The following is a 26,495-nucleotide window of genomic DNA, read 5'->3' as shown; positions in this document are numbered from 1 at the left end:
AATTGTCATGGATTCAAATAATCCAAAAATATATATGTTAAATTTTGTTCAAGTTTTTATATGACATATAATTATTGAATAAATTAAAAAAAATCTATGAATTCATGAATAAATCAATTAATTTATAAATAAAATATTATATAAAATTTATAGTTATATATCATGTCAAATAGTATAAATATTTGAGATAAAAATGATATGATAGATAAATTTAAAATTAAATTAAATATCCAAATTTTAATTTTTATCTAAATTATTTATTCAATTTGAAATACCTAAATTACTCATATATATTCTAAATAAGAGTTAAAAAAAATACTATATTATATAAAAATAGAAACTAGAATATATCAAATTTCTGCCTTAACTTTTTTTTTTTTTTTTTAATGTTTATTCTCGTACTGCCTTTTGTTTTTTTACCACTTTCCAAAGGCAGGTCAAAGCCTTTTGTTTTGAACAAAGACGAAATTGGACCTTATCCGAATCCAATGACCCGATGAATCTCCTCGCCCGTAATTCTTTCGTGGATTTGACGTCCGTGGCCGCTCAGATATTCTGATTGACGGAAAAAAGATTAAAAAAAACAATTGCGGCCGTTTGTTTGGCCTTTGAGAGTTGAGTTTGGCGGCGGCTTCTCCCTTGTCGACTCGCCACCGAAACTGAAACTCCAAGCAAAACACCGTCTTCCCCAAAATGATTGTCCCGAAACCCTAATTCACAACCGTACTCTTCTTTTTTCACATTTCAGAATGATTAATGGTAGCGGTGACGATGCAGCAGCCGCAGCCGAAGCCTCCTCTTCCTCCACCTCCTTCGTCCGCCTCTTCACTTAGATCCCCTACATCCACTCCCACCCAATCCCCTCTCCCTTTTCCTCCACGTCAGCCCCTCGATCATGTCGCGGTTCCAATCTCCGCCGCCCATCCTTCCAGTGAGCCACTTGTAACGATGGGGACCGCCCCACTTCCACTCGCCAGAGTCCGGCTATCTGATATTTCTCCTTATGATGGAGCCCCTTCGGCTTCCTATGTCAGGGCCGTGGAGGCTTTTTCGGGGTCTTTGATGAGACATAATGCGGCGGTTATTGAGTTTGAGAACCATGACGCCGCATTGATGCGGTGCGGCCTGGAAGCTGCACGGTTGTACTTTAGGAATAGGGTAAATACTGTTGGAAAAGGAAGCCGCGGGGTTTATATGTATAGGGCTGGAAGGTATATGCTATTTCTGTTCGCTTTCTTGAAATTTTAGTGCCCCAATTGCTTACTTGTTACTGGTTCTGCTGCATCTTTGGGGCCTTGTTCTTGTTGGGAACTTTTTGACTATGTTAATCTCCTGCCAATTGCTTGGCTGAGCAGTCGAAAGCTTCTCCAAAGTAGGATTTCTCCTTATTCATGCATATATGAATTGCTAGAATATGGTTATCAGTGATTGCTTTGCTAATTTTGTAACTGAAAACTTCCTTTTTTTTACTATATGGATTTGCACTTAATGGTGCTTGATGCGGGTTATATACCCACTTATGAGTCAAGTCTTTGGGTCGATGCATAATATTTAGGACTACCATACTGTGAATTTTTGCTATATGCAGTACTTTAAAAGTATTTTACATTTAATTCTTTTGCTTTCATCACTTATTTTTGTTTATTTGAGTGTCTACTTACATTTTTTTAATCTAATTCTTTTATTATTATGATTATTTTATTTTATTTTATTTTTTGGCAAAGTGGTGACACATCATTAACTTTCTTCTGGTAGGGCTTTGGAAGATTGGGACTCATGTCCACCATGCATGGCTGATATTTTTAGGTGCATGGGGAAGGCTGCTCGTGTTGCTTTATGTGCAATAGCTAGGCACCTTCGTTTGCGAAGCGAGTAAGGATGGTGATGATGGATTATTTATTGGTATTTAATTGCTCCTATTTCTTTTTCTGCCTTCCACCTTGGTAATATATCAAATTGCAAAATATATTTTATGCAGTGTGTTCAATCATTTACTTGATGACACTCCGTTACCTGCTAATGAGGTGTCTTCATCGGTGCTTGTTGCAAACTACTCTCATGTGTCTTTGCAAAATGCAAAGGGGGCTATTGGAGGAGGAAAGCCGGGAATGAGTGGTGAAGTTGAGAAGGGGTTATTGACATTGATTTCTTCTGATGGTCCCGGTCTACAGGTTTTCTTTTGGCAGAAAAATGTTGATTCTTTGATTTAGGAAATTTCCTTAATCAAGTGCTTTTTTGTGAATCTGATACTTTGCATATATATATATATATATATATATATATGTTTCTGTAAACAAAAACACATGTAGAAGTAGGGATATATACTTACATGCATGCACCTATGTATGCATATTTTGTTGGAAATGTTTGATTATGTGATCCTTTTGGGCATATATGTTAAATATCTTCTGCCTTAGGTTTGTGACCCCAATGGCCGTTGGTACCTAGCAGATGGTGGATTGGCTCCTGGGGATATGTTGCTTATTACTGGCAAGGCACTTAGCCATGCCACCGCTGGTCTTCGTCCTGCTGCTTCATATAGAGCTGCTCCCGAGTACCTGTCGGGCATTAATAATGGTGGCAGGTATATGTAGTCATGTTTGGTTCTTGCTTTGGTTTCAATGTGGTAGTAAAGTTCTTCAATTCTTGCACTACTTGACTGAAGTGAGTAACCCTTTTCAGCATTTGGTTTCAGGACATCACTTGCATTTAGGCTTATGCCACAGGGCAATGCTGTATTAGATTGCTCTCCAGTTGCAGCTGCTGGTCATGTAATTCCACAAAGCTATGTACCAATATCTGTTAGCCAGTTTATGGATGAACTCTCTGCCGAAGAAGATGTAGTGTCCAATCGTTCTGACAATACTTGTGTAAGTCCTAACTTTGTAGCATTTCATGCAATGATTCTCAGGTGGAAAAAATAGACTATAGAAAAAAAAAAGGAAAGTCATGGTAAATTGCCCTGTGTCTCATTTAATGTAATTTTTTTTTTCTTTTCACTGATTTTGAGGTGTTGAAAAGAGTCCTTTGCAGATTTTGAAAATTTATTTAATGTATAAAATTATGTTGTACCAGTCTGACTTGTTTCTCTTCTTATTTAGGAAATCAATGTTTGACTTTCTATAGGTTTTCTATTAGTCAAGGTTTTCAAATACATGTGGTGGTTGATTGAAATGAATTTTGATGTGTTGATTTGCATTTTTATTTGGTCTTGAGTTTATTGAAAACAGTTTCCTGATTGCTATTTTGTTTTCTGCTTATATCCTTACTGTTCAATTTATTGCGTAAATGAACCTACTTTTCTTTTCGTAGCTTGCAAGTTGCAGTTTTGAATTTCATATTTTGGCTACAATTCTTGTTATCCAACCTTATTATGAATTTTGGATTCCCAGGGACTTCTAAACAATTTGAATAAGGAGCCTTCATTAAGAAGTGTTCTCTCAGATCCCTTGTCGTAAGTTGTCTCACTTTCACCCAGATTCTGTCTTTGCATTTGGTTAAGCTACTTGGTATCCTTGTCTAGCTGTTGTTTGAAATGTATCCCTAGCATGTCATAGTATTGATAAAATTGTTTATAACCATATCATGAGTGAATCAGCATAAGTAAATCCTTGTTGAAAGTCTCCATCCCTGTTTTCCCTAGTCTTTCCCTCCACCTTGGACTGGAGCATCTTCCATCAACTCAGATCTTTCTATAGGCTTTTCTAGGCCAGTTGCCCTCATGTACAATAGACCTTAAACATGATTATCTCATTTTATACTTAATCGGCACTATATCCACCCTTTCTATGATGCATTCTCCTTTTTAAGCCTTTCTACTCTTTCTTACTCTGAAATACAATGAACCTAGATACTTGTATAAAACTAGTAAGAAGGAAAAACATTCATGTTGATACCTTTCTCTTTGCACGTGCTCCATGGAAGGAATACTTTGTTGATCTACTCTGTTTATTTATGTATGACATACAAATACATACATGCAGAGGTTTTTCTTTTTCTCTTAATTAATTAGAAATAGTAAAAGCTCATACTTTTGATTTTATATTTATATCCAATGACTTTTAGAATCATTTTTGTCAACTTCTTGACCTTTTTAATGCAGATTGGATCAATTTTATTTCTTTCTCAAGAAAAAGATATTACAGATGCTATACATTTATGAGGTTTTCTTGCAAGAAAATTGTTTTCATGCATTTTATATGACACTTAATGTATCCTTTTCTTACTTTGAGTTTTTCCTTGATGCTTAGTGGTGCATTCCTTGAAGATGCTATGGTTGTTTCTTGTGGACATTCATTTGGTGGTCTCATGCTAAAGAGGGTCCTTGATATGGTAAGCTGGATATCTTCTATTAAGGAGAACATAAATGGTACTTTGTTTTCAAGTTGCATGCATTTCACATTAAAATGACAATTCTCATCTTTTTTGGGGATTTAGAGGGTGAGTCATTGTTTAACTGTAGGATGAGTTCCAAACTAGAGGGTGAACACATTATTTGACAAAAAAAAAAAAAATCAGCATCTCGTTGATTTTTTAAAAGCATGTAATGGTCTTTGGCCAACCACTACTGACCTCTTTGTTCTTTGAAAAGAGAGCAAATGGGAGGTAGACAGAGGCTAGTGCCTACTTATTTGAACTTTAACCAATACTTCAGTTCTCTATGTATGCTAGGAGGCAGTTGTATTTCATGTGTTTGAGGAAAAAAACTAAAACCTTTTATATCAAAAGTTTTTCAATTTGTTGGAAGTAGCTGTATTGTTTCTGGAAAGAATATTAAAGATACAAGTGAGATCAATAAATGTTGGTTTTCTCAAACATGCAGGTGCGTGAGCACACCAAATCCATCCTTCTAGAATGATTTATCTGTTGGTAAAATTGAACTATATTTTATCACCTTATACATTCTTTATCACTTCAAAGTCTACTTAAGTCTAGTTAAAGAATGGGGTGAAATTCATATTAGGCAATAAGCTAACTCATAAAGGTTAAAGGAATTAAATATAAATCAGAAGTGTCAAGAGAAGGTCTGGCAAAATTTTTTGAAGGAAAGAGATATCCTGTCATTTTGTGGCTTATAAAAGCTGGTTTTGTTTTAGCATCATCTAATATTTGTTGATATGTATGCTTGTACACATACCTGTGCTTGACATTGTCTGCTTTTATGAATTTTGTGGCTAGATTCACTGCTGTTTCCTTTACATTACTGTTTACAATGGATTTATTACTTTTAGATGGGAACAGACAAGAACCGTAACTACAATTATTGTTTGCATCACAGTCAAGATGTACGCTTTGCAGTGCAGACATTGACTCTAGGTCTTTGATCCCTAATATTGGTACATTCTGATAGCTACTTTAATTTTCTCTGGCCTTTTTTGCCTAGTTTTGCTATGCTCCGTTCATTTTGTCTTGCACTCTCTCCCTCACTCTTTTTTTCCATTTTGAGCCATTTGATTCTGTGTGTGTGTTTCTGTCTTTGTTCTTATTTCTTTCTTTTCTTTTCCCCATTTCTCATATTTTCACCCTTGTTCAACAGCTCTAAGAGCTGCTGCTGCAGCTGTGAAAGAAGAGGATAATCGAAGGCTATTCCATAATGCAGTTCTCCGTAAACGACGAAAGGATATGGGTGAACAAATTGATTCATCAAGAAGATCGAGCAGGGTATACTCTAAATAAACTTCTTCACACAATCCTTCCAAACTTTTGTTATGCATGCATAAACTGTCATAAGCGTTAATGATATTAAACTCTCAGTTCTTTTGCAATTGGTAATAAGAAGAGATGGATGTAGGATGTTCCAAATGGGCAAAAGATGTTGCAAGAATTTTACTAAGTATAGCCTGACTATTTCCTGGAATCTGATTATTATCTGAAAAATATAGTCTCTATTATGAAAACAGGTATGGCGGAAGTGCAGTTATTTGACTTGTTTTACTTCATTGTGGTAGAAGAAAACAATTAGCATTGATGTGATAATGTCTCTCAACATCGAATTTAGGTGTGAATTGATTGCTGTGTACTTGGACTTCCTATCATGTAGGGTAGCATGTGGAAGCCTCAAAATTATTTGCTTTCAGGATGGTGATGACTTAAAGCACATTGCAGACTAATCATCTTATTAGAAGTCAGATAGGATAGTTGCTTCTGGAATTTGAGTTCTTAACACCTTAAGTCAATTTTGGACACATTTGAGAAAAAAAAAAGGACATTTACAGTGATTACCATTTATTATGTTATGATCACTGGCATTGAACTTTCCAAATGTAATTTGTTAGGGAGTTGTTCTTAACTTCAAATCTGACACTGATCAAATGCTTGTCCTAAGGAAAATGGAGATGGTGGTGCTGATGATGGGTTGCATAGGGGTGTGCAATATCCATTTTCGGTGAATGAGAAGGTGTTAATTAAGGTCTGCATTTTGCTGCTTGTTTCATTGCAAATTGATTCTGACTTCCAACTTGACAATTAGACTGAAATTTGAATTATGTGCACTGAAATATACAGGGAAACAGGAGGACATCAGAAAAATTTGTTGGGAAGGAAGCCATTATTACATCCCAATGTCTCAATGGCTGGTGAGTTGTCTTGATCTATGTTACATGGACTCAGAGGTGAGTGTCGGATACAGGTATGTGTCCGACACAGATATGTTCAATTTTTTCCAAGTTTTTACATATATTTGGAGGGCCAGACCTCTATACCCATGTTGAGATATGTGTCAGACACGGGTGCTTAGAGGAAAATGAAGAGTCGTAGCAACATAGGGCTTTATCCAAGTTTTTATGTCACGGGCCTAAGGAAGAGTCTTGAATCCCATATCGAATATAATAGGAGGGTCACTGGGATATATAAGGGTTCACACCACCTCCGCCTTGTGAGGCACCTTTTGTAGGACAAAACCGTGAGGTCAAGGTGGGCCAGAGCGGACAATACCTCACAAGGGTGTGAACCGTGGCAGGTAAGCTGATCCGGGACGCCGGAAGGGTGAATGCCCGGGTCCCGGAGCCGCGCGGATTCGGAGCTTAAGTCTCAACCCGTGACAAGTGGTATCAGAGCCAGTCCTAAACCGTTCGATCCACGCCAAGCACCTCGAGGGAGGTAGGCATGGTGGTCAGTCTCCGTGACGAGGGCGTCACGAGGTTGGGTGCGAGAGAATGTCACGGACCTAAGGAAGAGTCCTGAATCCCATATCGAATATAATAGGAGGGTCACTGGGGTATATAAGAGTTCACACCACTTCCGTCTTGTGAGACGTCTTTTGTAAGACAAAACCGTAAGGTCAGGGTGGGCTAGAGCGGACAATACCTCACAAGGGTGTGAACCGTGACAGGTAGGCTGATTCGGGACGCCGGAAGGGTGAATGCCCGGGTCCCGGAGCTGCGCGGGTTCGGAGCTTAAATCTCGACCCGTGACACTTACACATGCACAAAACTGTGCCTCTAAAAAGCCTTCAATTTCATGAAAAAGTGCTCCTCAAACCACCGTTACAGGATTCCAGTTATGAATGACGTTGTAGAGGCTGTAAAAGCTGAGAACTAACCCAACTAAACCTGAGCTGAAACCTGAAGTGGTTCAAATCTTAATGATTCCGAGTTTGAAGTAACATGAGCGTGAAACATTAAACGACATTGACATGAACTGTCTTGAACATGAGTGGCCTGGATTTGAAGCAATCTGAACTTAAAACAACTTAAAACTTGAAATGCTCCAAGTCCAAATCCCGAAATTACCTGAAATGTAGTCTAAAGCGACTCAATTACAAACTAAAGGTTTTATGATTGAGCATAATTCATTTTAAATCTCCTTAGAAATTCACTTCTAATAAAAAATTTTTGAAGTTGCAAAAAGCAATAAGTATCATACAAGGTTGCATTGCCAATTTTTTGGAAAAGATGATAAATTTTATCTGCCTCAGTTAACTTCTGTATTATTCTCTTTTACCTCAACAAAAATTATATTATAATGAGATGACTTTTGCCATTCGTTATGTACTGACTGTTCACATCTGTTGTAGATAACACACTCATAAAACTCTGTTATGTTTTGTTCTTGTCATTTATTTATTTATTTCACAAAAAAAAAAAGAGAAACAATATGTAGACATGTCAGCAGAGACAGAGTTGGAGCTTAGTTTCTAATGGTGAGTATCTCCATGCTTTCATGACTTTCTTGCAGGTATTTGCTTAAGATTATTGGAACTGGTGAGAATGTTCGACTGCAATATCGTTCTCTGTGTAAGATCTTGAACCCTCAGCCCGTTGAAGATAGATGTTCTTCGCAACCGGTTCAGAACAGTAGCTCATAGATGTAAATTTCTTTTACTCACGCCATAAATTTCCATAGTGCATACGTAGCGGAATAGTGAACTTGTCCAGCTGCCTTAGAGATATATGATGTGCTTTTGTTTTTGTTTTTTTGGTACACTATTGCATTTGAATGTTGTGTATTTATCCGGGAAAGTTATTTGACTTCTGATATCATGCAAGAAGATCTGTAAAGAAAGAGGAACTATGGAAGAAGTATAACACGACCGTTGCTTGCATGTAATTAACATGATGATGGAGACTATTGCATACACATTTTTACGCTTATTTTGGGAATGGGTTGATATATATAAGGGTAAATTATATAAACTATCCTGTAGTTTGATACGAAAGTGGCTCTTAAAGTTTAAAAGTTGATCCTTTAACTACTTTGAGATTTTTTTTATTATTCTTTTGCTCAAAATCGTGACGTTTTTCATTTTCTTTTAAAAACTTTTTTTGGCTTCTATTTTCTCTCCCCAACATTTTTGAATTCTCTTTTAACTTATTTCAACCCAGCTAATACAAGAACAAAATCCAGTTTATGATGAAGTGTACTGTTGCCCCCACCAATCGTCGTTAATTTCACCGTTTGTGCGTCACTTGTTTACTGTGCTGCTAGTCGATTATCTCCTTTTTTTTCTCTTTTCATTTGTGTTTTAAAAACTCCAAAAAAATTTAAAAATTCAAATTGAAATTCACCAAAAAAAAAAAAAAAAATCTTGTTGATGAGTTGTTGCAACTGATGTGTGAATTTGTGATAATTTTGTGGGTTTACTAGGTGTGGGGTATTTCAGGGTGGGTTTTTCTAGTGACTGCTGAGTTTATTTTTGGATTTTTTCAAGGTTATTTGCTTTGTTGATGGTTGTCTTTGAAAATTGGTGTAGCAATCGAATGAAAATTGATTATTTGTTTGATACTTAATTGATTGCTCTTAATTGCTTCTGTGTTCTTCGATTGCTTCCTAATGAATTGCTTTTTGCATGTCGTACTACTTCTGTCAATCGTGCTGGGATTGCTTGATTTGCTTACCGTTGGATTACTTTGTTTATTGCCGAAGTGCCTCCTTGTTGAACTATACTAATTTGTCGAACAACTGCTTTGTGCTGAATGACTAACATGCAGAATATCCAAAAAAAAAAAAAAAAAAACTTTTGCATCCATATCCAAAAATTCAACTAAAAAACTTATTTTCAATAAAAATATCAAATCAAATATAAAAAACAAAATACCCAAATCAAATTTAGCTTAAAAAACAAAAATCACTTCAAATTGTAAGTCAAATCATACTAAAAAATTGACCTTGTTTACTTTGAATCACAAAGACTATTTCAATTCATCTTCTTCCTCTTCCCATTCATTAAAACAATTACGAAAAATATCACATAACATATAGAGAACATTATATTTAGTTGCAATGCGATTTTTTAGTTTAAAATAGATGATTTTTTTGTATGAGTTTAAATTTTTTTTTTTAGTTCTAAAGAGAAAAATAATAAAATTTTATAGAAAAATGAAATGAGAAAAGAGCTAGAGTTTATATGATTTAGGGGCTAACGACATCAATTAAATATTTCAAGGTGATTATATCTTATTTTAAATCTCAAGTAACAAACTCAAATCGAGTATAATTATAAGGTATATATATATGTAATTTATCCTATATATAATCAAGTCGACTAATCAAGTTGAGATATATAAAAAATTTTTGAATTAAAATTAAATAATCATCTTAGTTTTATAGTTTTATTACAATCAATTAAGTGTTTAAATATTTATTTTTATTAATTGAGTTTTTATTAGATGAAAATTGATTAATCATTAACGTTTATTTTTATCTAATCAAGGATTCACTTGAGTGAAAATAAATATTTAAAGATTTAATTTGATGAAAATAAATATTTAAAAATTTAATTGAATGAAAATAAATATTAAAAGTTCACTTGGTTACAAACAATAAACTTTGATAATTATTTTTGTTTAAGGGTGATTTTTTTTATTAAACTAAATTTAAATTAAAAAATTGACACTTTTAAGAAATTTGTTTAATTGATTCATATAACTATTTTTAAAAAATAATATTTAATAAGTTTAGAATTTAAATATTAACATTCATTTTTTTTTCTTTTATTTTATGATAAAAACATAAACACCTCTGCATCTTTTTCGATTTTGTCCTGTTGTAAATTGAGGACTAACTAAGGATTATAGTTGAAGTCATATGAGTTTACAAATAATAATTAAGCAAAATAATAATTTCCGAAATCAATGATGTTTGCAAGATTCATTGGAACTAATTAAGGAAAAAAGGATCCAAATGCGCGATGTTACATTAGTAGTATTGCAGATTTTTTTTTTTTTTTTTTTTAAGATGCGAGATAGTAGTAATTCAACTTCAGGTATAAAATACAAATATTCAAGTCATTTTGAGCAGAAAAAGCTTCAAAAAGAAAAAAAAAAATTTTGAGAGGGAAAGGTGAATGAATTAAACAAATTAAAAGTTCTTAAAGAATAATTTGGGATTTCTTAGATATTATATTTAGAATTATATCAGCAGCAATATTCTATGAAAGGAGCCTTACAAGGTTATACTCATGAAAAATGCAGCTCAAAAATACAAAAAAAAAAAAAAAAAAAAAAAAAAGAACCTTACAGAGCCTTTAGTTTTAATTGGACTCGTACTTAAAAAAGACACCAGTAGTGCAAATCCCGATAGCCTTGGACTTAAGACCATCACTGACGAGGGCCGTCGTTAAACTTTATTTAAGATTAATTAGATATTATTTTATGAATAAAAATATTTTTTAAAAAAATTCAAAGAAAATTTTAATAAATAAATTTGACTCAAAAAAAAATTATAAGAGAAAATAAAATTTTGATAGATAAATATGTATATTTATAAATAAATAAAGTTTTAAGTATAAGAAAATAAAAATATAAAAGAGTTGAAATGTTTTATAGAATAGACACTCAAAAGAGTACTTAAAATTTATTGTTAAAAATTTATAGCTGATGGTTATGTATGTTAATGTGTGTGAGTGAACTAAAGGAAATTGAAATGATCCACATAGATATAATGCATAAGTGCAGAGTATATATTTGTTTGGGTTGAAAATAATTAATAAGATTAAAGAATATTAAAAAAGTTTGTCGGGAATAATACCGTCTCATGAGAGCTTTGTTTAAGATTAATTAGATATTATTTTATGGATAAAAATATTTTTTAAAAAAAATTTTAAAAAAATTTTAATAAATAAATTTGACCTAAAAAAAGATTATAAGAGAAAATAAAATTTTGATAGATAAATATGTATGTTTATAAATAAATGAAGTTTTAAGTATAAGAAAATAAAAATATAAAAAAATTGTAAGATTTTATAGAATAGACACTTAAAAGAGTACTTAAAATTTACTGTTAAAAATTTATGGTTGATGGGTATGTATGTTAATGTGTGTGAGTGAACTAAATGAAACCGAAATGATTCACATAGATATGATGCATAAGTACAAAGTACATATTTATTTAGATTGAAAATAATTCATAAGATTAAAAAATATTAAAAAAATCTATGGATATCAATTGTTGAGTGAGAGTGATTTAATATATATTTATAATTTTTTATAATTAATAGATCTTATTTTTTATCCGTAGACAAAAATCAATTAAGTTAAATCACGTTAAATTATTATATCTTATATACTCGATTGATTGTTTGATTTTACTTCTACCGCCCGATCGACTAAAACTTCTTTGCCTATCATTATTTTAGCCTATAAGCAGTCCAGCGTTCATGGGGCTCCCTAGCAAAGCACCTCATCAATAAATCCTTCCCTGCCTTTGACATGTCTTGGGGTATATTTGGTGCTTCCAATACAATCCATGTGGAATATCACAATCTTCCTGGCCAAGTCTTCTGGGTCGGAAGCAGATTGCCATGGTAGTTCGCCTGTCATCATCTCAACAATAATGCAACCCAGAGACCATATTTCTAAAGCAAAAGTGATTTTCCCATGCTCAACGGATTCTGGTGACATGTAATGCGCGGCACCCCGAAAACAAGCAAAGCAGAACCTTCTCCAGGTTCCTCGGCTGAGCCAAAATCAGCAATCTTCATAGTACAAAGAGAACCTGTTTGATGACAAGGACAAACAAGAATGTTGCCTGGTTTGATATCGCAATGCACGTAACCTCCCCCATGAACATCACAAAGCCCTTGAAGTATCATCTTCATATAGCACCTCACATCAGATTCTGGTATTTTACCACCATAATTGTCGATCAAATTCAGAAGACTCCCGCCAGCCGCATAATCAAGAAACAAGTTGTGATATTCCACCTCATATTCAACGCTCGAAATTTCATAGTAACATTGAACAATGTTTCTCAACCAAGAAATCGTCGGAGGATTCTGTATTCCTTCTGAAGTCAAGGGCTAGGGGAAGGAGAATATTTAACAGCAAGTAGACGAGGAACAGGCATTATTACCTTGGCTAAATCCACAAACCCATATCCTCCCTCGCCAAGGCTCCTCTGTTTGATCCATTCCAGGGTCAGACCAGACCTGAATGTTACTACTGTTATTATTTCTGGAGCAGATTCCATAGTCGTGCTAGCTGCCGATAATGATCAAAGCCAACGACTGAAGAAGAAGCGATCAAAAACAAGCAAAGCAGAAGAATTGTAGAAAAAATAAAAGCAGGTTTTGAAAACTCTAACAATAGGTTTCTTCAACTTCACAACGCTCATATATGTAGCTTTCGCCAGACCGTTTTGAGTCGGTTATGAATGAATTCCCATCTTTGTCCTCCTCCTAATCCAATGGTCAGCTCAGGTCTAATGTCACCTCTCAATATAAATCCTACTTGGTTTATGATTTTAGATTGGTGCTTTGCTCTCCTAGTAAAGAAAGAATTATGTTAGATAATTTTATTTAAAATTAGTTGATGTTATATATAATTATTACTTATGAATATTAATTTAATTAATATTGTTCATCAAATTATTTAATATGATTGAATGATTATAAACTCTAATATATGATTCAATAATAATAGTTAATATTGCTATTATATAGTATTATTTAGTATTATGCAATTTTATTACTAGCTACTTAAATAAAATAATTTTATTTAATAAATACAATACTATTTTATTTTATCTATTGAATTATTATATAATTTGCAATAGTTTAAACAGTTGTTTTCATTATATAACAATATTATTTACCAAACATGTTCTATATTTTCAAATTGTAAAAACAAAGAAGAAAAATATAAGAAAAACTATAGTAAACGACACTTTTGTAATTCGATTCAATAATTGAAAGAGATTTCAGGGTGGTGTTGTTTTTGAACACCAATAGGCCATATTTGTGGGCCTTTCCTTCCAAAAGGCTACGAAAAGATGAATGCGTAGAAATAGACTGAGTTCAAATAAGGAGATAAAAATCAAGTTAGCTTGAAAAATATTGCATTGCAAACTTTACACCAGCAACGATTCCTATAGCAGCAAAACTGTGCTATAGCACCCGTAACACAAGTCTAGATAGAAATACATCAAACTGTAGAGAGTAGTTTCAACTATCAATCACACTAAAGATACCAATTCAACTCAAAAGTTTCAATCAAGTACCATCTTCCAGACCAAAGGGGACATATCAAGCACATTAACAAGACACTGATTCTTCCTTTATCAGTAAAAATACCTGCTTCGATCTCGGTCTCGATCCCTATCTCGTCCATAATTTCTATCTCGGTCATGTTCATAACCACGGCTGCGGTCCTTTCCCCTATCCCTCTCTCTGCTTCGACTACGATGCCTTTCCCTATCTTCACGATCTCTATTCTTGCTACTTTCTCTATCATCCCGTTCCCTTCCCCTATCTCTGCTTCTTTCTCTTCCATCCCTGTCGATCACACCTGCGAAAAAGCTTTTATTAAAACATTAAGATACTCCAAACACCATCATACTGCAGCAGAAAAAAGGAAATACTTTGTTTTATTTCCTTATTCATTAAGTTGCAAAAATAGAACACCATTTTCTCCCTTGAAATTTACAGTAGGTTGAAATTGCTTGACCTTCAGGCAATTTCATCTTCAAGGCTTTGCTTGGAAGAATGGAAAGAGATGAGGATGAAAAATTTGTTAATCTAATGATTAAGCTATGAAGTAGGAAAGTTGTAATGAATTTTAACCATTAGATTATTAAGTTTTTCATCTTCACCTCTTTCCATCCTTCTTACCAAGCAAAACCTAAGCCTCTAAGTCATATGGGTGGTCAGGAAAAGGAAAAGGAAAAAATAGCATCCAAATGTCCAATAACTATGTGCTGAAAGTTGGAAGGGGGCACTGTGGGGACCCAACAAGGGAGCAAGCTGGGGTGCTAGATGTGCCTTTGTGTAGTAATGAAGCAATTATACAATTCTTAACAATTGGAGAACGAAAAATAGAAATAAGCAAAAACACACACAAGTGCATCTATGTGCGACAATAATTCACACCTGAACACAATATCTCTAGATCATTGACTGCGGTTGTTTCCACATTAAGAGCAAAGGACTCGTACAGCCAACGTGAACAGTATGTAATTAAAGCTTTGGTTAAATTAGAGCTTAGAGCTGAGAGCAGAGTTGCTTCCAAGGTGCAAAAGAAATTGTCAGAGAATCTTAATCTAGCTGTTTCTTATAAAGTCACTGGTCTGAGAAGTATGCATAAAGATCTAAGATACACATATTATATGATTATTTTAAAGATATAATACAGAAATAATACATTATAACTAAATTTATATATATTTTTTCATATTAATGCTAAAATTTTATCACTCCTACAGTATTATGCAGTTTAAAGTTAATCATGGATTGATTTCAAGAGCATTTCTTCTCATAAATTAGCTAAAACTTGCATATCATCATCCTCTTATGCTTTTATTTACAAACTCATACTCTATCTACAGTAGAAAGGTTATGGTGTGGTTTGATTTAAACCTTTACAAACTCTTATGTATTTGTTAGCAATTTGTTTGTGTGCATTCAAGTATACGTTTGGTTAAAACTAACAAATACTATACATTCGAGGCTTGTCACCTAGAAAGCTTAAATAAAAGGCCAAACCAAAATCACAATCAAATTAAAACAAAACTAGGTTTGATCAGGTTTGGTAAAAAAAATTAAGGAATCAACACTCTTGTTATGGTTTCATCTTTTTAAATCACCCATGGAAAAGAAAAAGGCATGGTGCTATACTGTATGACATATAAATAATAGGCAAGTTTTAGAGGCACATCTTAAGTAGAAAGTTTCTCCCCTTTAAAATTTAGATGTTTAAGTATTCTGTACCTATTTGGAAGTTTTGGGTGAGTATCTATCTGATAAAGATGACACGAAATATCGGTTACCTCTATATATTTTTTTATACGAGATAATCACCAGTCAAACTACTCCAGAGCCTAGCAACTCAAACTACAACAGCCATATTTCTTTCACTTTGTTTCTTTGATTAAATAACCTTGACATGTATGACAATTAGTATCTTAAAACACACTGTCAAAATAATGATCCCAATACCTAGTTCCTCAACCTCCCAGCCAGCACGGCCTGAACCTGTCAGCACTCGTCCAGGTTCAGCTTGTTGTGTTTTTGCTCGGTATTTTTTCTTGAGATTGCCAAACTCATCATACATCTCACCGTCATCCTGGGATTAAATAATAATTACCATCAAATTAAGATATGTAATGAATTAAGCTTCAAATATTAATAATGGAGATATATTTTACTTCTGCCTCACGTCGACGTCGCCTTGTTTCCTCTATCTCTTCTTCATCAAGTTCCTTGTAACCACCACCACGTCCTCCTCTGTTAAAAACAAGTTTAAAGCAAATGTAAGAAGCTTTGCACATAGCAATAAAAACCAAAGGACAAAATGTGCAAAAGCTTGGTAGAACCATAGAACTGTAGTAAAATGGCATACTGACATAAACCACTTACTAGCATTTTACTCCAGTTATAAAAAGCACATTAAATGAGTTACATCAATGATGTAGGGGGAATGAAATGAAAAGAAAAGAACATAGACGAGGAAATGAATCTAATGCTTCGATAATGAAATTAATTTACTTGTTGAAAAATACCGTGGCAGCACATAACAAGAATGCACATGCAGTAACAACGCTTAGTCCAGAATGTCATTACAGAATTATGTAAATAATATTAAAACGATTAGAATGCATTGTATTGAAGAATAGATGCAATTCAGGTCATAAGAGGAAAACTACTTTTCTTTTCAGCTTGCTCTCCAAGGAAGTAAATGTGTACATTATTCAATTTATGAATCATCTTGCTCCACATCTTGATCCTAGGTAGCCAGTGGCACTACATATTCTAGTAAGTTCAAATAATGGAAATAGGCAGCTAAGAGGAAAATGATGGAACAAACTTTAGAGTGTTAGATGCCAGTTGTACTAACAAAATCCAACCAAGCCAATAGAAATAGGATCCAACCCTTCCTATCACATGGCACTACATATTCCAAGCATATTGAGCCCTTACGATCATCACATTTTTCCATTTACATGGAGCCAATTACAGAAGCAAACTAATTGAAAAACATATTTAACAGAAATAACAGAAACTAGATTTACAAGACATTTGACTCAAATACATACGAAGAAAGTACTGGAAGAAGTTAATGGAAAAAACTGCCTGACCACTCTATCAAGGAGCCGAACTAGATGCAGAGCAAACAAAAATCAAAGCATATAACATTTATTTTCCCAAAAAAAAATTAAGTGATTTACTTAAAAATTTAAAAAAAAAAAAAATAGTTTGCATTTCAGACTATTGCATGTCCTGTAATCATGAATAAAATATGTTAACTACGCAAGAGAGAAAGTACAGGCAAATACAAAAATTAGCTTGTGTAATAAATTTTTTTCTTTTTCCTCCTACTTCCAGTAAAGGGAGCATGGTACAAACCTTTTAAAAAAATAAGAATGGTAAGGAAAGGTAAAATGCATTTCAAAGAAAGCATAACCGCGTTTTAGCAATTTTAGTAGAACAAGGAAGGTGGCGATTGGAGGGAAGCATGTCATGCGTGATTGGCAATAGTAACCCCAATAATATCTCTACTGTCAATTAAACATGGTTCAGAGCGACTAAAACTCAAAAAGTTGAAAGATACAAAAGAGAAATCATATTTTGGGGAGAGAGAGGAAGAGGAGTATAAGCAATGCACATTCAAAACCAAAAAGGTAAATTAGATAAAACAGAAATGATTGCAAGATAATAGGAAAAAATTATTTAAAGGTCAAAGTCACCTTAAGGTAATAAGAATGAAATGAAGCAAATGTAGAGCTACAAGAAAACAAAGTAGAAAAGTAAATCAACTACACAAAATCAATTTCTAAATGAAAATATCCCAAAGATTTTAATATGCATCTAAGATTGGTAGATGGCAAATAGTTATCATATACCTCACACCGCCCTCATTGTGACCAGGTTTATTGGTGTTGCAAATATTGCATTTTGTACGCTTAGCCCAGTTGATGTTGCCACACCTGTAAAGCAAAAGTTGAACGAACTGACAAGAATAATGCTGCATTTAAGACGGCTTTGCATTCAAATATAAAAAAGGCACTCATTTCTAAACACCTGCATAGTAGAAGTGTACAAAGTGTAAGACACCACACAAACCACTCCCAATTGTTAGGACATAATTTTAACGGTCAATATAACAGAACCAATTTGCATAGTCCGAAAAGTATTAGAAACTTATCACTTTGGCTTAAGTGGTAAGGAAGGGATGGTGTTAGGATAGAGATCTTAGGTTCGAGCCCTACTGCTCTCCCTTGTACCAAAAAAAAAAAAAAGAGAGAGAGAGAGAAAGAAAACCTTGACTTGCCATATGCAATCAAAGATTCCTATTCAAATTCTCTGAAAAAGTGATCACAACTGCATCGTAACAGAGATAAAGTGAAGGAACATGTGCACACATAAACAGACCAGGAGATGCATGTGATCAAACACTAATGTCAACCTGAGCTAAAGCAGACATTTATATATTAGAAATTTGCTACTTGGTTTTATGTTCTGCAAGGGTTTATAAAAATTAGGATTTTAGGTTTGGGATAAATTGTATAACTAAATATAGGATTAAACAGGATTGTGAAGAGATTATCAAGGATGGAGAAATTATGCCTAAGATCACACAAGCAATAGAAAAGAACATATTTCACTTAATCATTAGAAGTCATACATAGGACAAGGCCAATCATTTGGTCCAAAAAGTCCACCAGTAGCACCTACTGCTCGGCCATGACTTCCAGAGTCAGGGGCACCAGGACCTCTCCCACGACCACCAGCCCCTCCACCACCACCAGATGCACCTGCAGGTCGAGCAGTTCCACAGCAGTTGCACACACCACGGAAGGCAAAATTGACATTGGAACAACTGCAACCAGAAAAATTGAATGAGGAAGTATTTACATAACAATCAGAGTTAAGGGCAATAAAAAGAAAATGTTATAAAAGAGCAAGAAGAAGCTGCTCACCAATATCACATCACAGACCTTGTATTTGGACAGAGCCAGTCTCCTTCCTGTTTCCATGTTTTTCCAGAAGCATCACCCCGACCTCTGCCCCTTCCACCACCCCCATTCATGTCCTTAGCAGCATCTTCCTCGAATCCACCACCATCACCAGCCACAGTTGGAGGATCTCCACCAGCATTACCACTCTTACTCTCGGCTATAAAAACACCAATTTTGCTCCCATGGAAATCCTTGTCATTAAACCATTCAACGGCAGCCAATGCAGCATGTGGATCCTCATAAGTAACCGTAGCATCTCCTTTTGGCTCATTCGTTGCCTTATCTCTGTATAACCATATCTTAGGTCGGCCAGTTCGCCTATCTTTCTACAAAATCAGCAAAAACTCAACAATAAGCCATAAATAAGACACGCAGCAGCATATATTTTGTTTTTTCAATTAAAAGTTTATAGTTTATACCTTTAGCAAGCCAATGGTCCCAAAATATTCGGCTAACATTGTTTCATCAGTTCCCTCAGGTAAATTACAAACATAGACGGAACCATTTGTTGGGGCTCCTCTTCCTGAATTGCTAGCCATTGTTTCTCCAAATTCATCAAAAGCCTTCTAGAAAGTTCTGAAGAAAAGTAAATGCTTATAACTAAAAAATAAGATAGATCGCACCTTAAATTTTTTTTTTCAAAGATGATTTAAACTGAATTGAAATTTTAGAGGACAATAAATTAATTAAAATCGCAAAAAGTTAGGGTAATCAGGAAATAACCAGAAGGTAAAGATCTGAAGCCTAAGAATTAAAATTGAGCGAAAGGAGAAATGGCATTCTCACAGGGTGTGGTGGCGGAGGCGGCGCTGGCAAAGATGGAATATGAAAATGTTATGACCGCGGTGATTTTGTCGCCGGCGACACCGGTGGTTTCTTTTCTCTTCTTCGTTTTTTGTTATTACGAGTCCTGACGTTCGCTCCGGTTTTGTTGATTAATTATGAAAACCTAAACCAAATTCAGTTGGATTTTTATATTTTGACTAGGTGAGTTTTCGCCCATTGTAAACTTTTTTTTTACGAACCAAAAATATGTTTTATAAAAAATTTAAAAATATTCTTTTTATAAATCAGACCAATAATATTTTATTCGATTAAAATATTTTTTTATTTTAATTAAATTTATATATTAAATATATTTTAAATTTAAATTAAAAATTAAAATAAAATTGACTCAAATCAAATTGAATTATATATTTTTAAATTTTTTAAAAGTAACAAATTATTTTATATATTTATTTATTTAAATATATTAAAATAATATTAAGAATCAAATTTTAAAAATCAATAAATTATTAAAAAAAAAGAGCCGTCAGGTTGTGTCCCATGATAATTTTTAGTGCAAATTGATAAATACATATTTTTACTGAGGTACAAGACATTTTTTTTTTATTTAAGAGGTTGAGTAATTTATTTATTTATTTATTTTTTTAACAAAAAAATGAATAAAATTAATGTTATGATGTGTTATTTTAATTTTTTTAATATGTACTTAGTTTTTTTTCATTTGATTTCAAATATTTTTTAAAGTATTTTTTATATAAAAAATGCATATAAAAGTTTTATATGTGTTAAGATTTGAATTTTAATAAATTAATTATACTAAACTTTGAATTTTTTTAAAATTAAATTCGTATGATTCTTAATAAAAGTTAATTAAAAAGTTATATGTAAAATTCAACTAACAGATCTTAGATTTTGTTAAATAGATGAGTATACAAATTTTCAATTGATTTAAATAAATTTTAATATTTTATCTAAATATGTGTTTTATTAAAAAAATGAGATTATTTTTTCAACCCTCAAATAAATTGTTGATCGAATTTTTTTTGTAAATGTTAATAATAACAAACTAAATTTTATATCCTATAATTCTGAGTCAATTTATGTAAATATTTTTTAATATTTACTTAAATATTTTTAATCTATTCATAAAAATTTACCAAATTATTGATTTTGTTTCTAACTTAATTATTTTCAATAAAAATCTTTAATTTCTAATATATTTTGATGGAATAATTTTTAATATATACTTTAATCTAATCCTAACAACTTTTTTTCTTGGATATTTAATTTCTAATAAAAACATTTTTCTCTATTTTTTTTTTAATCTTTTACGTAGCATGAACTTTAGCCCTTGCTAGCATAATAATTTCCTCAATGCATTGGCAAAGGTTTTACCATTGTTAATGGAAGCAACTCCCTTCCCTTCTACCCTTTTATTTTCATCTCTTGAACCTCTATGCTCTATTTACCAAAAGTTATTGAAAAATTTTTAGCTTCGTATTTGAACAAAAATATAGCAACCAACTATATAACAAGCCAAGAAGAAATATAAGAGACTAAGAACGATTTAATCATAAAATGTATTATTAGGGATGGCAACAAGTCGAATTGGTTTGAATTTTTACTTGTCTGAAACTTTATTTGATTTTACACTTGTCAAATTCAAACCCGATTCGATATTATATAAATCGTATCTGATCCGACCCAAAATTAATAAAATATTATTTTTTAAAATATAAAATATTATTTTTTAAATATAAATATTTAAATATATAATTATATAAATATATAAAAATAAAAAAATTAATTTAAAAATTATTTTTATATAATATCGGGTCGGATCGAGTCGAACTTATCTAAAACCCGAACCCGACATTCCCTTAACGTTATCCGATCCGACCCGAAATCCGATTTAAAAAAAAAAAATCGACCCTAAAAAATCGGATCGAAATCCACTAGGGACAGATTGGGTTGCCAACCCTATGTACTATGTTCTTGAGAACTTTCTAATCAGACTTACAAGTAGAACCTAAGAACTCAGTATCTTTGAGTACATATTCTCTTGATACATAAGAACAGCATTTTTTTTGTCTGCAAATCTTATCCAAATACTACTAAATAATACAAAAGTGAAATAGAAATAGAACAATGTAACATCAACCTCTTTGGCAGATTGTAAGGCACAAAGTAATTTGTTTAATGAGATGATGTTAACAATAAAGAAGTTTTTTTTTTCCTTCAAATTATAGCTTTTCAAGATGATGATAAGACAATCTATTGAAGCCAACATCATGTTGGAAGTATCAGTCATAAGTAAATATTCGGATTAGGTGGTTTAATGGCAGCTGCAATGGTCGTTTGAGGGTTTGAGTTTAACCCTACAATGGCTGCAGTTTCAACTATATCATTCACGTTGAATACTCTAAGGAGTTGCTTCAGCAATACGAGCTGCCTAGAACCTTTGGTGGGATCAACCTTCCAATGGGGGCACTTCCACATCTTGGATGGCTGTCAGCTTTGCTTTACCACCATACTCGATTGGCACAACTTCTTCACCTATCTCCTCTATAAAGGATTTCTTCTCATCGTCATTGGTCACAATTGCAATCTGCATTCATTGTTGCAAAACAAGCCAACTAAATTCCATGTTGAGCATAATAGACAAGCCAAGTTAGGCAGTCAGGCATGTTGAACCCAATTTTTTTTTATACGTAGCAAACCGCAGCCTGAGAATAGAGAGGTTACAAATGCTGGGATTAGAACTATAGACTTGCTGGATGCTACCTCTTAAAGGTGGCTGCATGAATCAACTGAGTTAAGCTCCAAGTTTTGTTAATCTCAAATTTTCAGGCATAAAGATGCACAAAGTTCCATGTTGCAAAAATATATCCACAGCCATTAAGTAATAATAATGCATTGGTGCCAGTATGCTTATTACCTATCTTAGGAGTTAAGCCTTCTGGTAAGATTCTAAAACACCACCATTTAAGAAAAATAGTGAATACCTTTTCCAGTGTTGCCTTCTCAATGAAGTGAGAAACCATCCTCCACATGCTAACAAAAAACCGTGGCATATGCAAAATGTAGCACTTTGCTAAGCGCTCTGGGAAATATGCCTGCGTGAAGTGAAGATTAAAACTAACTAACAGTGGGAAAAAAGGCATTAAGTACCAAACTGCATTTATTTGTATCATCTCGTATCAAATACGTGTAAAACACAAAAAATGCCATGTCAAATACATGTCAACATACCAAACACAAAACATCTTTTTTTTTTTTTTTGGTTTTTTCCAAACTCATATAATTTTTACTAAAATTTTAAACCATATTGCTCTTGTATCTTCTTTCATATCGTTTTCATGTTGCGTTATCGTGTCGCATTTAAAATTGTAAATTCACTTTATTATTAGTCAGAATTTAGGAGAGATAAGTAGAATTCTTCCCTTATTATTTAATTCCTTAACTAGATAAAGAAAACAGCCTAATCCCTTTGGAAAATGTTTAGAAAAGAACAAGAAGCAGGGTAGAGATAAGAAGGGCAGTCAGGATAAGAATTATGAGACAAAATGGCCTAATTCTTTATCTTAAAGAATGCTACAGACAGATTCTAAAACATGGCCTCATGATCAGATTATAACACTAAATCAACCAGAAGATAGGTATCATGCATTAGTATGTCATTTATTAAGATCCTGCCTACTACTGTGTTATTTGTTTCCAAGACAGAAGCAAACATCTTTAGTGAGATTCTGCTTACTAGGATTTTATTCCACACACATATCATACATTGCATGCCATACAGCCTGAGATTTATATTTTACCTTTCACCTGAAAATAATAAATCTATGGGTGGAGGAATCAGTTTCTTATGAAGTCAACTCCACACTCAGGGCTCGTTTCCGCATTTCTTTAGGATATGTCTCACTTTTTCCCTTTGAATGGATTAAGGGACGACAAGTGCAAACAACCAAACTCTTCAAACCAGTATACAAGTTACCATTAATATTAACATAAGCCACAAATTATTATTCTTTTGAACATACTTGAGAAAACAAAGCATTATCTGTAAGAACTGAAATCCGGTTATTAATCCACGTGCATCAGCATTTTTGTATGTAACTTGTTGAAGATCAAGAATGCCAATCAACTTTTCATCTCCCATTTCTCTTCCTTTCATGGAGCTGAAATAGGGACAATTCACTAAGTTAAAAAATATAATAATAAAGCAAATAAGCAGCATCAATATATGAATATATGAGCCTTGGAGCTTGTATTCCAAAACAACTTATTTTGTTTTTTTTTTTTTCTTTTTTGGTTTTTTACTGAAGAAATATTCTTCATGTGTAGAACAGAGTACTACCTTGCTATGGCTTTGTCTAGCATATATACCACGAACTCTGCATCAAGAGATGGACAAAGTTAATCAAATTTCACAAGCTAGCTACTGTTATGAGCATGTAATGAGAGAATCAATTTCGAAAAATTCTACAATTTTGGTACTAAAAGGGTCATTGGCAGAAGGATAATGCATGTAACTGTGTAATGTAGGCTTAGCACATTAGTGGAGATTTCTGGTCTCATCAACCAAAGAAGGTCATAGTAAAACTTCTAATTACAGAAGGGCATATGCTAGGAAAGAAGCATATCATCTTATGAAGTCACGCATACACAACAGAAGCTGCATGATACCGGCCATAAATTGTCATACTCAGTTACTCACCCACTTGTAGCAAAGTCAGATATACAACTTTATTAAATCTTCTGTTCCTTAAGAATTGAACACCGACCTATTTATCAGTGAGATGGTACTCAGCCATTTAATTTTAAACATTGTTCATTATGGACTTAAAATTCCAGGTTTTGTTTCGACTCTCAAGTCATTACTAAGACTAAAGTAGTTGAACTATGCTTGAATAGACTGTAACAAAGAGGTCTCAAAGATATGTAAAGAATAAAATTTTGCAACATAAAAAAAGATAAAAGGAAACTTGTTAGCAACAAAATACAAACATTACATAACATGAAAATATAATCTTGAATAAGCTTCATTGTAGTATCTTCTAATTTCGTAATAATTCAGAAAGTTTATGTGAAAATATAGTGATACTTTAAACTTCAGAGGCCATAGGTTCAACTCCCTTAAAGGACATTTATGAGTTATACCTAAAATAATAAACAGGATTTATGAAGTTTTGAACCCCAGTTTTATGTGGTTTCCCCATTATGTCCCACATTTATGATGAAACCTTTCTGTCATGACCCCTTCAATTTCATATCAGGACAATCCTGATCAATAGTCACCATTTCAACAATTTGAACAGAATCATATTTCAGGCAAGCCTAATCGTAGCTCCATCAAAATGCACGAATTATGAGCAATTTTCTTTCCTTATGGAAAACCAAAAATTACAGTAAATTATAAGCAAATTGATCAATCATGACAAGGAAGAGTGAAAGAAATGAGCTAGCTAATTACTCTTGAACTGGAGAAGGTCCTTGGGAGGAGAATGGTTGCATGCTTTGATAACTACCACTGGATATCCTGTCTTTGATGAACCTTGCAAAAAAGGCTTTCTGGCTTCCAATTGATCGGGCACTTCAGATTCTGCGATGAAACCATTTGGAACAAAAGAAGAACTCCATTTCAGCCACTGGACAAACATCTTTGAGGCTTTTTCTGCGTCCATTGATCTTGCAATCAAGAACCGCATGGGTGTCCGATCCCCATATTTCTACAACAAAAAGAAACAGTTAAAAAAACACATGAAAGAAAACAAAATATGAACTGAATTGAACTATAAAAATATTGCATTCCTGTCACAAAGGGTATCACTTATTTACCTCTGTTGAAAACCCAAGCTTCTCAACTGATTTCCTCATCTAGGTCATTGCAAGTTCTTGGCTTTTCTCCATGTTAGCTCAAAAAGAACCTCCTTTGGCTTGTTAGAGGGTGGTTTTGAAAAAAAAAAAAAAAGGCTCGAGATTGAAAAAGAAAAAGAGTTTGGCTTTATAGTTTTGAAACATTAAATGCAACAGCGAGAGACAAAGGGGGATTAGATATGTCATTAAATGATGACAAAAAAAAAAGTGATGACAAAGAGATCATAGGCTGTGTAGTAGTAGGCAGAGGAAATGCAGAAAGCTTTGAGAGTGAAGTTCCATTTTTGAAACTTGAAAGTAACATTTCTCAATTTTTTTTGGTAAATTCTCTTTCTTTTCTTTCATCCCAGAAAAAAAAAATTATGCTTCCCGGAAAATTGGAAGATATTGAGCCGATTGTTTTGGATGCTATTCCTCTATTGGCCACTGGAGCAAGAAACAACCATATGTTTAGCCTTTCTTCTGGAATCTAAATGTATATATATACATATTGGTATTTCGAAATTATCATTGTATTATAATTATTTTCTTTTAAGTTAAGAAAAAAATTAAAATCAAAAATCAAAACCCGAATTTAAAATTTCATTCATTAAATAAGCATTCGATTTAATGATATAAAGTTAACCACTGATATTTTGATTAGTTCACATGATGTATATGTTGGTATTTGAAAATTGAAGGTTTAAATGAGTTCATAAGCTTTACGTTTTCTTCGATTGGATTATTTTATTTATAATTTTTTTATTAAAATTTTACAATTATTCAAATATAATTAAAAATTACATAAAAATTCATTATTTATAAGTGTAAATTTCACATAATTTTAAATTTTGATTGATTAATTCTACCTTAAAATATGGTTTTATATTGAAATTAATAATTAAAAAAAAACTAAAATTTGAATTAACTAGGTATTAAGACTTATTTAGAACTTATATGGT

The 26,495-nt window shown here is 33.0% G+C and overlaps 4 protein-coding genes across 13 annotated transcripts; 1 reads left to right on the top strand and 3 right to left on the bottom strand.

Annotated features, from left to right (window-relative positions):
* The first annotated feature begins 363 nt into the window (after nucleotides 1–363).
* LOC111287527 (uncharacterized) lies at nucleotides 364–8,575 on the top strand. Of its 4 annotated transcripts, none has more exons than XR_002689995.2 (12): nucleotides 364–1,211; nucleotides 1,756–1,872; nucleotides 1,979–2,171; nucleotides 2,418–2,584; nucleotides 2,696–2,870; nucleotides 3,393–3,454; nucleotides 4,251–4,332; nucleotides 5,279–5,336; nucleotides 5,537–5,661; nucleotides 6,276–6,409; nucleotides 6,505–6,575; nucleotides 8,176–8,575. XR_002689995.2 is itself a non-coding variant. In XM_022878148.2 (12 exons), the coding sequence occupies exons 1-12, from the start codon at nucleotides 757–759 to the stop codon at nucleotides 8,303–8,305; spliced, it is 1,719 nt and encodes a 572-aa protein (XP_022733883.1). In that variant the 5' UTR covers nucleotides 364–756; the 3' UTR covers nucleotides 8,306–8,575. The 4 variants fall into 4 exon arrangements, 3 of the variants coding, with proteins under 3 accessions (XP_022733883.1, XP_089616165.1, XP_022733885.1); XM_022878148.2 differs by having other exon boundaries at nucleotides 6,326–6,409; XM_089760039.1 differs by having other exon boundaries at nucleotides 6,326–6,409; nucleotides 6,505–6,628.
* A 3,316-nt stretch (nucleotides 8,576–11,891) lies between these two features.
* On the bottom strand, nucleotides 11,892–12,908 carry LOC149519361 (mitogen-activated protein kinase kinase kinase 20-like). The gene is made up of 2 exons (XM_089760038.1): nucleotides 12,790–12,908; nucleotides 11,892–12,712 (listed from the first exon to the last, which is right to left on the bottom strand). Exons 1-2 carry the CDS (start codon nucleotides 12,904–12,906, stop codon nucleotides 12,293–12,295), a joined length of 537 nt encoding a protein of 178 aa, XP_089616164.1. The 5' UTR covers nucleotides 12,907–12,908; the 3' UTR covers nucleotides 11,892–12,292.
* Nucleotides 11,892–19,922, bottom strand: LOC111287557 (transcription initiation factor TFIID subunit 15-like). 7 transcript variants are annotated; one of them, XM_089760035.1, is made up of 10 exons: nucleotides 19,675–19,838; nucleotides 19,308–19,464; nucleotides 18,868–19,214; nucleotides 18,555–18,749; nucleotides 17,773–17,856; nucleotides 16,078–16,156; nucleotides 15,869–15,995; nucleotides 14,804–14,935; nucleotides 14,009–14,222; nucleotides 11,892–12,943 (listed from the first exon to the last, which is right to left on the bottom strand). In XM_089760035.1, the coding sequence occupies exons 2-10, from the start codon at nucleotides 19,425–19,427 to the stop codon at nucleotides 12,931–12,933; spliced, it is 1,311 nt and encodes a 436-aa protein (XP_089616161.1). In that variant the 5' UTR covers nucleotides 19,428–19,464; nucleotides 19,675–19,838; the 3' UTR covers nucleotides 11,892–12,930. The 7 variants fall into 7 exon arrangements, with proteins under 7 accessions (XP_089616161.1, XP_089616162.1, XP_089616159.1 ...); XM_089760036.1 differs by having other exon boundaries at nucleotides 11,892–12,917; XM_089760033.1 differs by lacking the exon at nucleotides 11,892–12,943 and adding an exon at nucleotides 12,979–13,200 and having other exon boundaries at nucleotides 19,308–19,454; nucleotides 19,675–19,840.
* Nucleotides 19,923–21,884: 1,962 nt separating this feature from the next.
* Nucleotides 21,885–25,992, bottom strand: LOC111288374 (sec14 cytosolic factor-like). The gene is made up of 6 exons (XM_089760037.1): nucleotides 25,516–25,992; nucleotides 25,151–25,406; nucleotides 24,035–24,071; nucleotides 23,741–23,855; nucleotides 22,680–22,793; nucleotides 21,885–22,282 (listed from the first exon to the last, which is right to left on the bottom strand). The coding sequence occupies exons 1-6, from the start codon at nucleotides 25,552–25,554 to the stop codon at nucleotides 22,145–22,147; spliced, it is 699 nt and encodes a 232-aa protein (XP_089616163.1). The 5' UTR covers nucleotides 25,555–25,992; the 3' UTR covers nucleotides 21,885–22,144.
* Nucleotides 25,993–26,495: the final 503 nt, after the last annotated feature.

The sequence above is a fragment of the Durio zibethinus genome, chromosome 4, assembly GCF_047325235.1.
Source record: "Durio zibethinus cultivar Kanyao isolate XHJ-2024 chromosome 4, ASM4732523v1, whole genome shotgun sequence".
Lineage (NCBI taxonomy): Eukaryota > Viridiplantae > Streptophyta > Magnoliopsida > Malvales > Malvaceae > Durio > Durio zibethinus.
The sequence above is the reverse complement of the archived record's forward strand: the minus strand, read 5'-3'. Positions and strand labels throughout refer to the sequence as shown.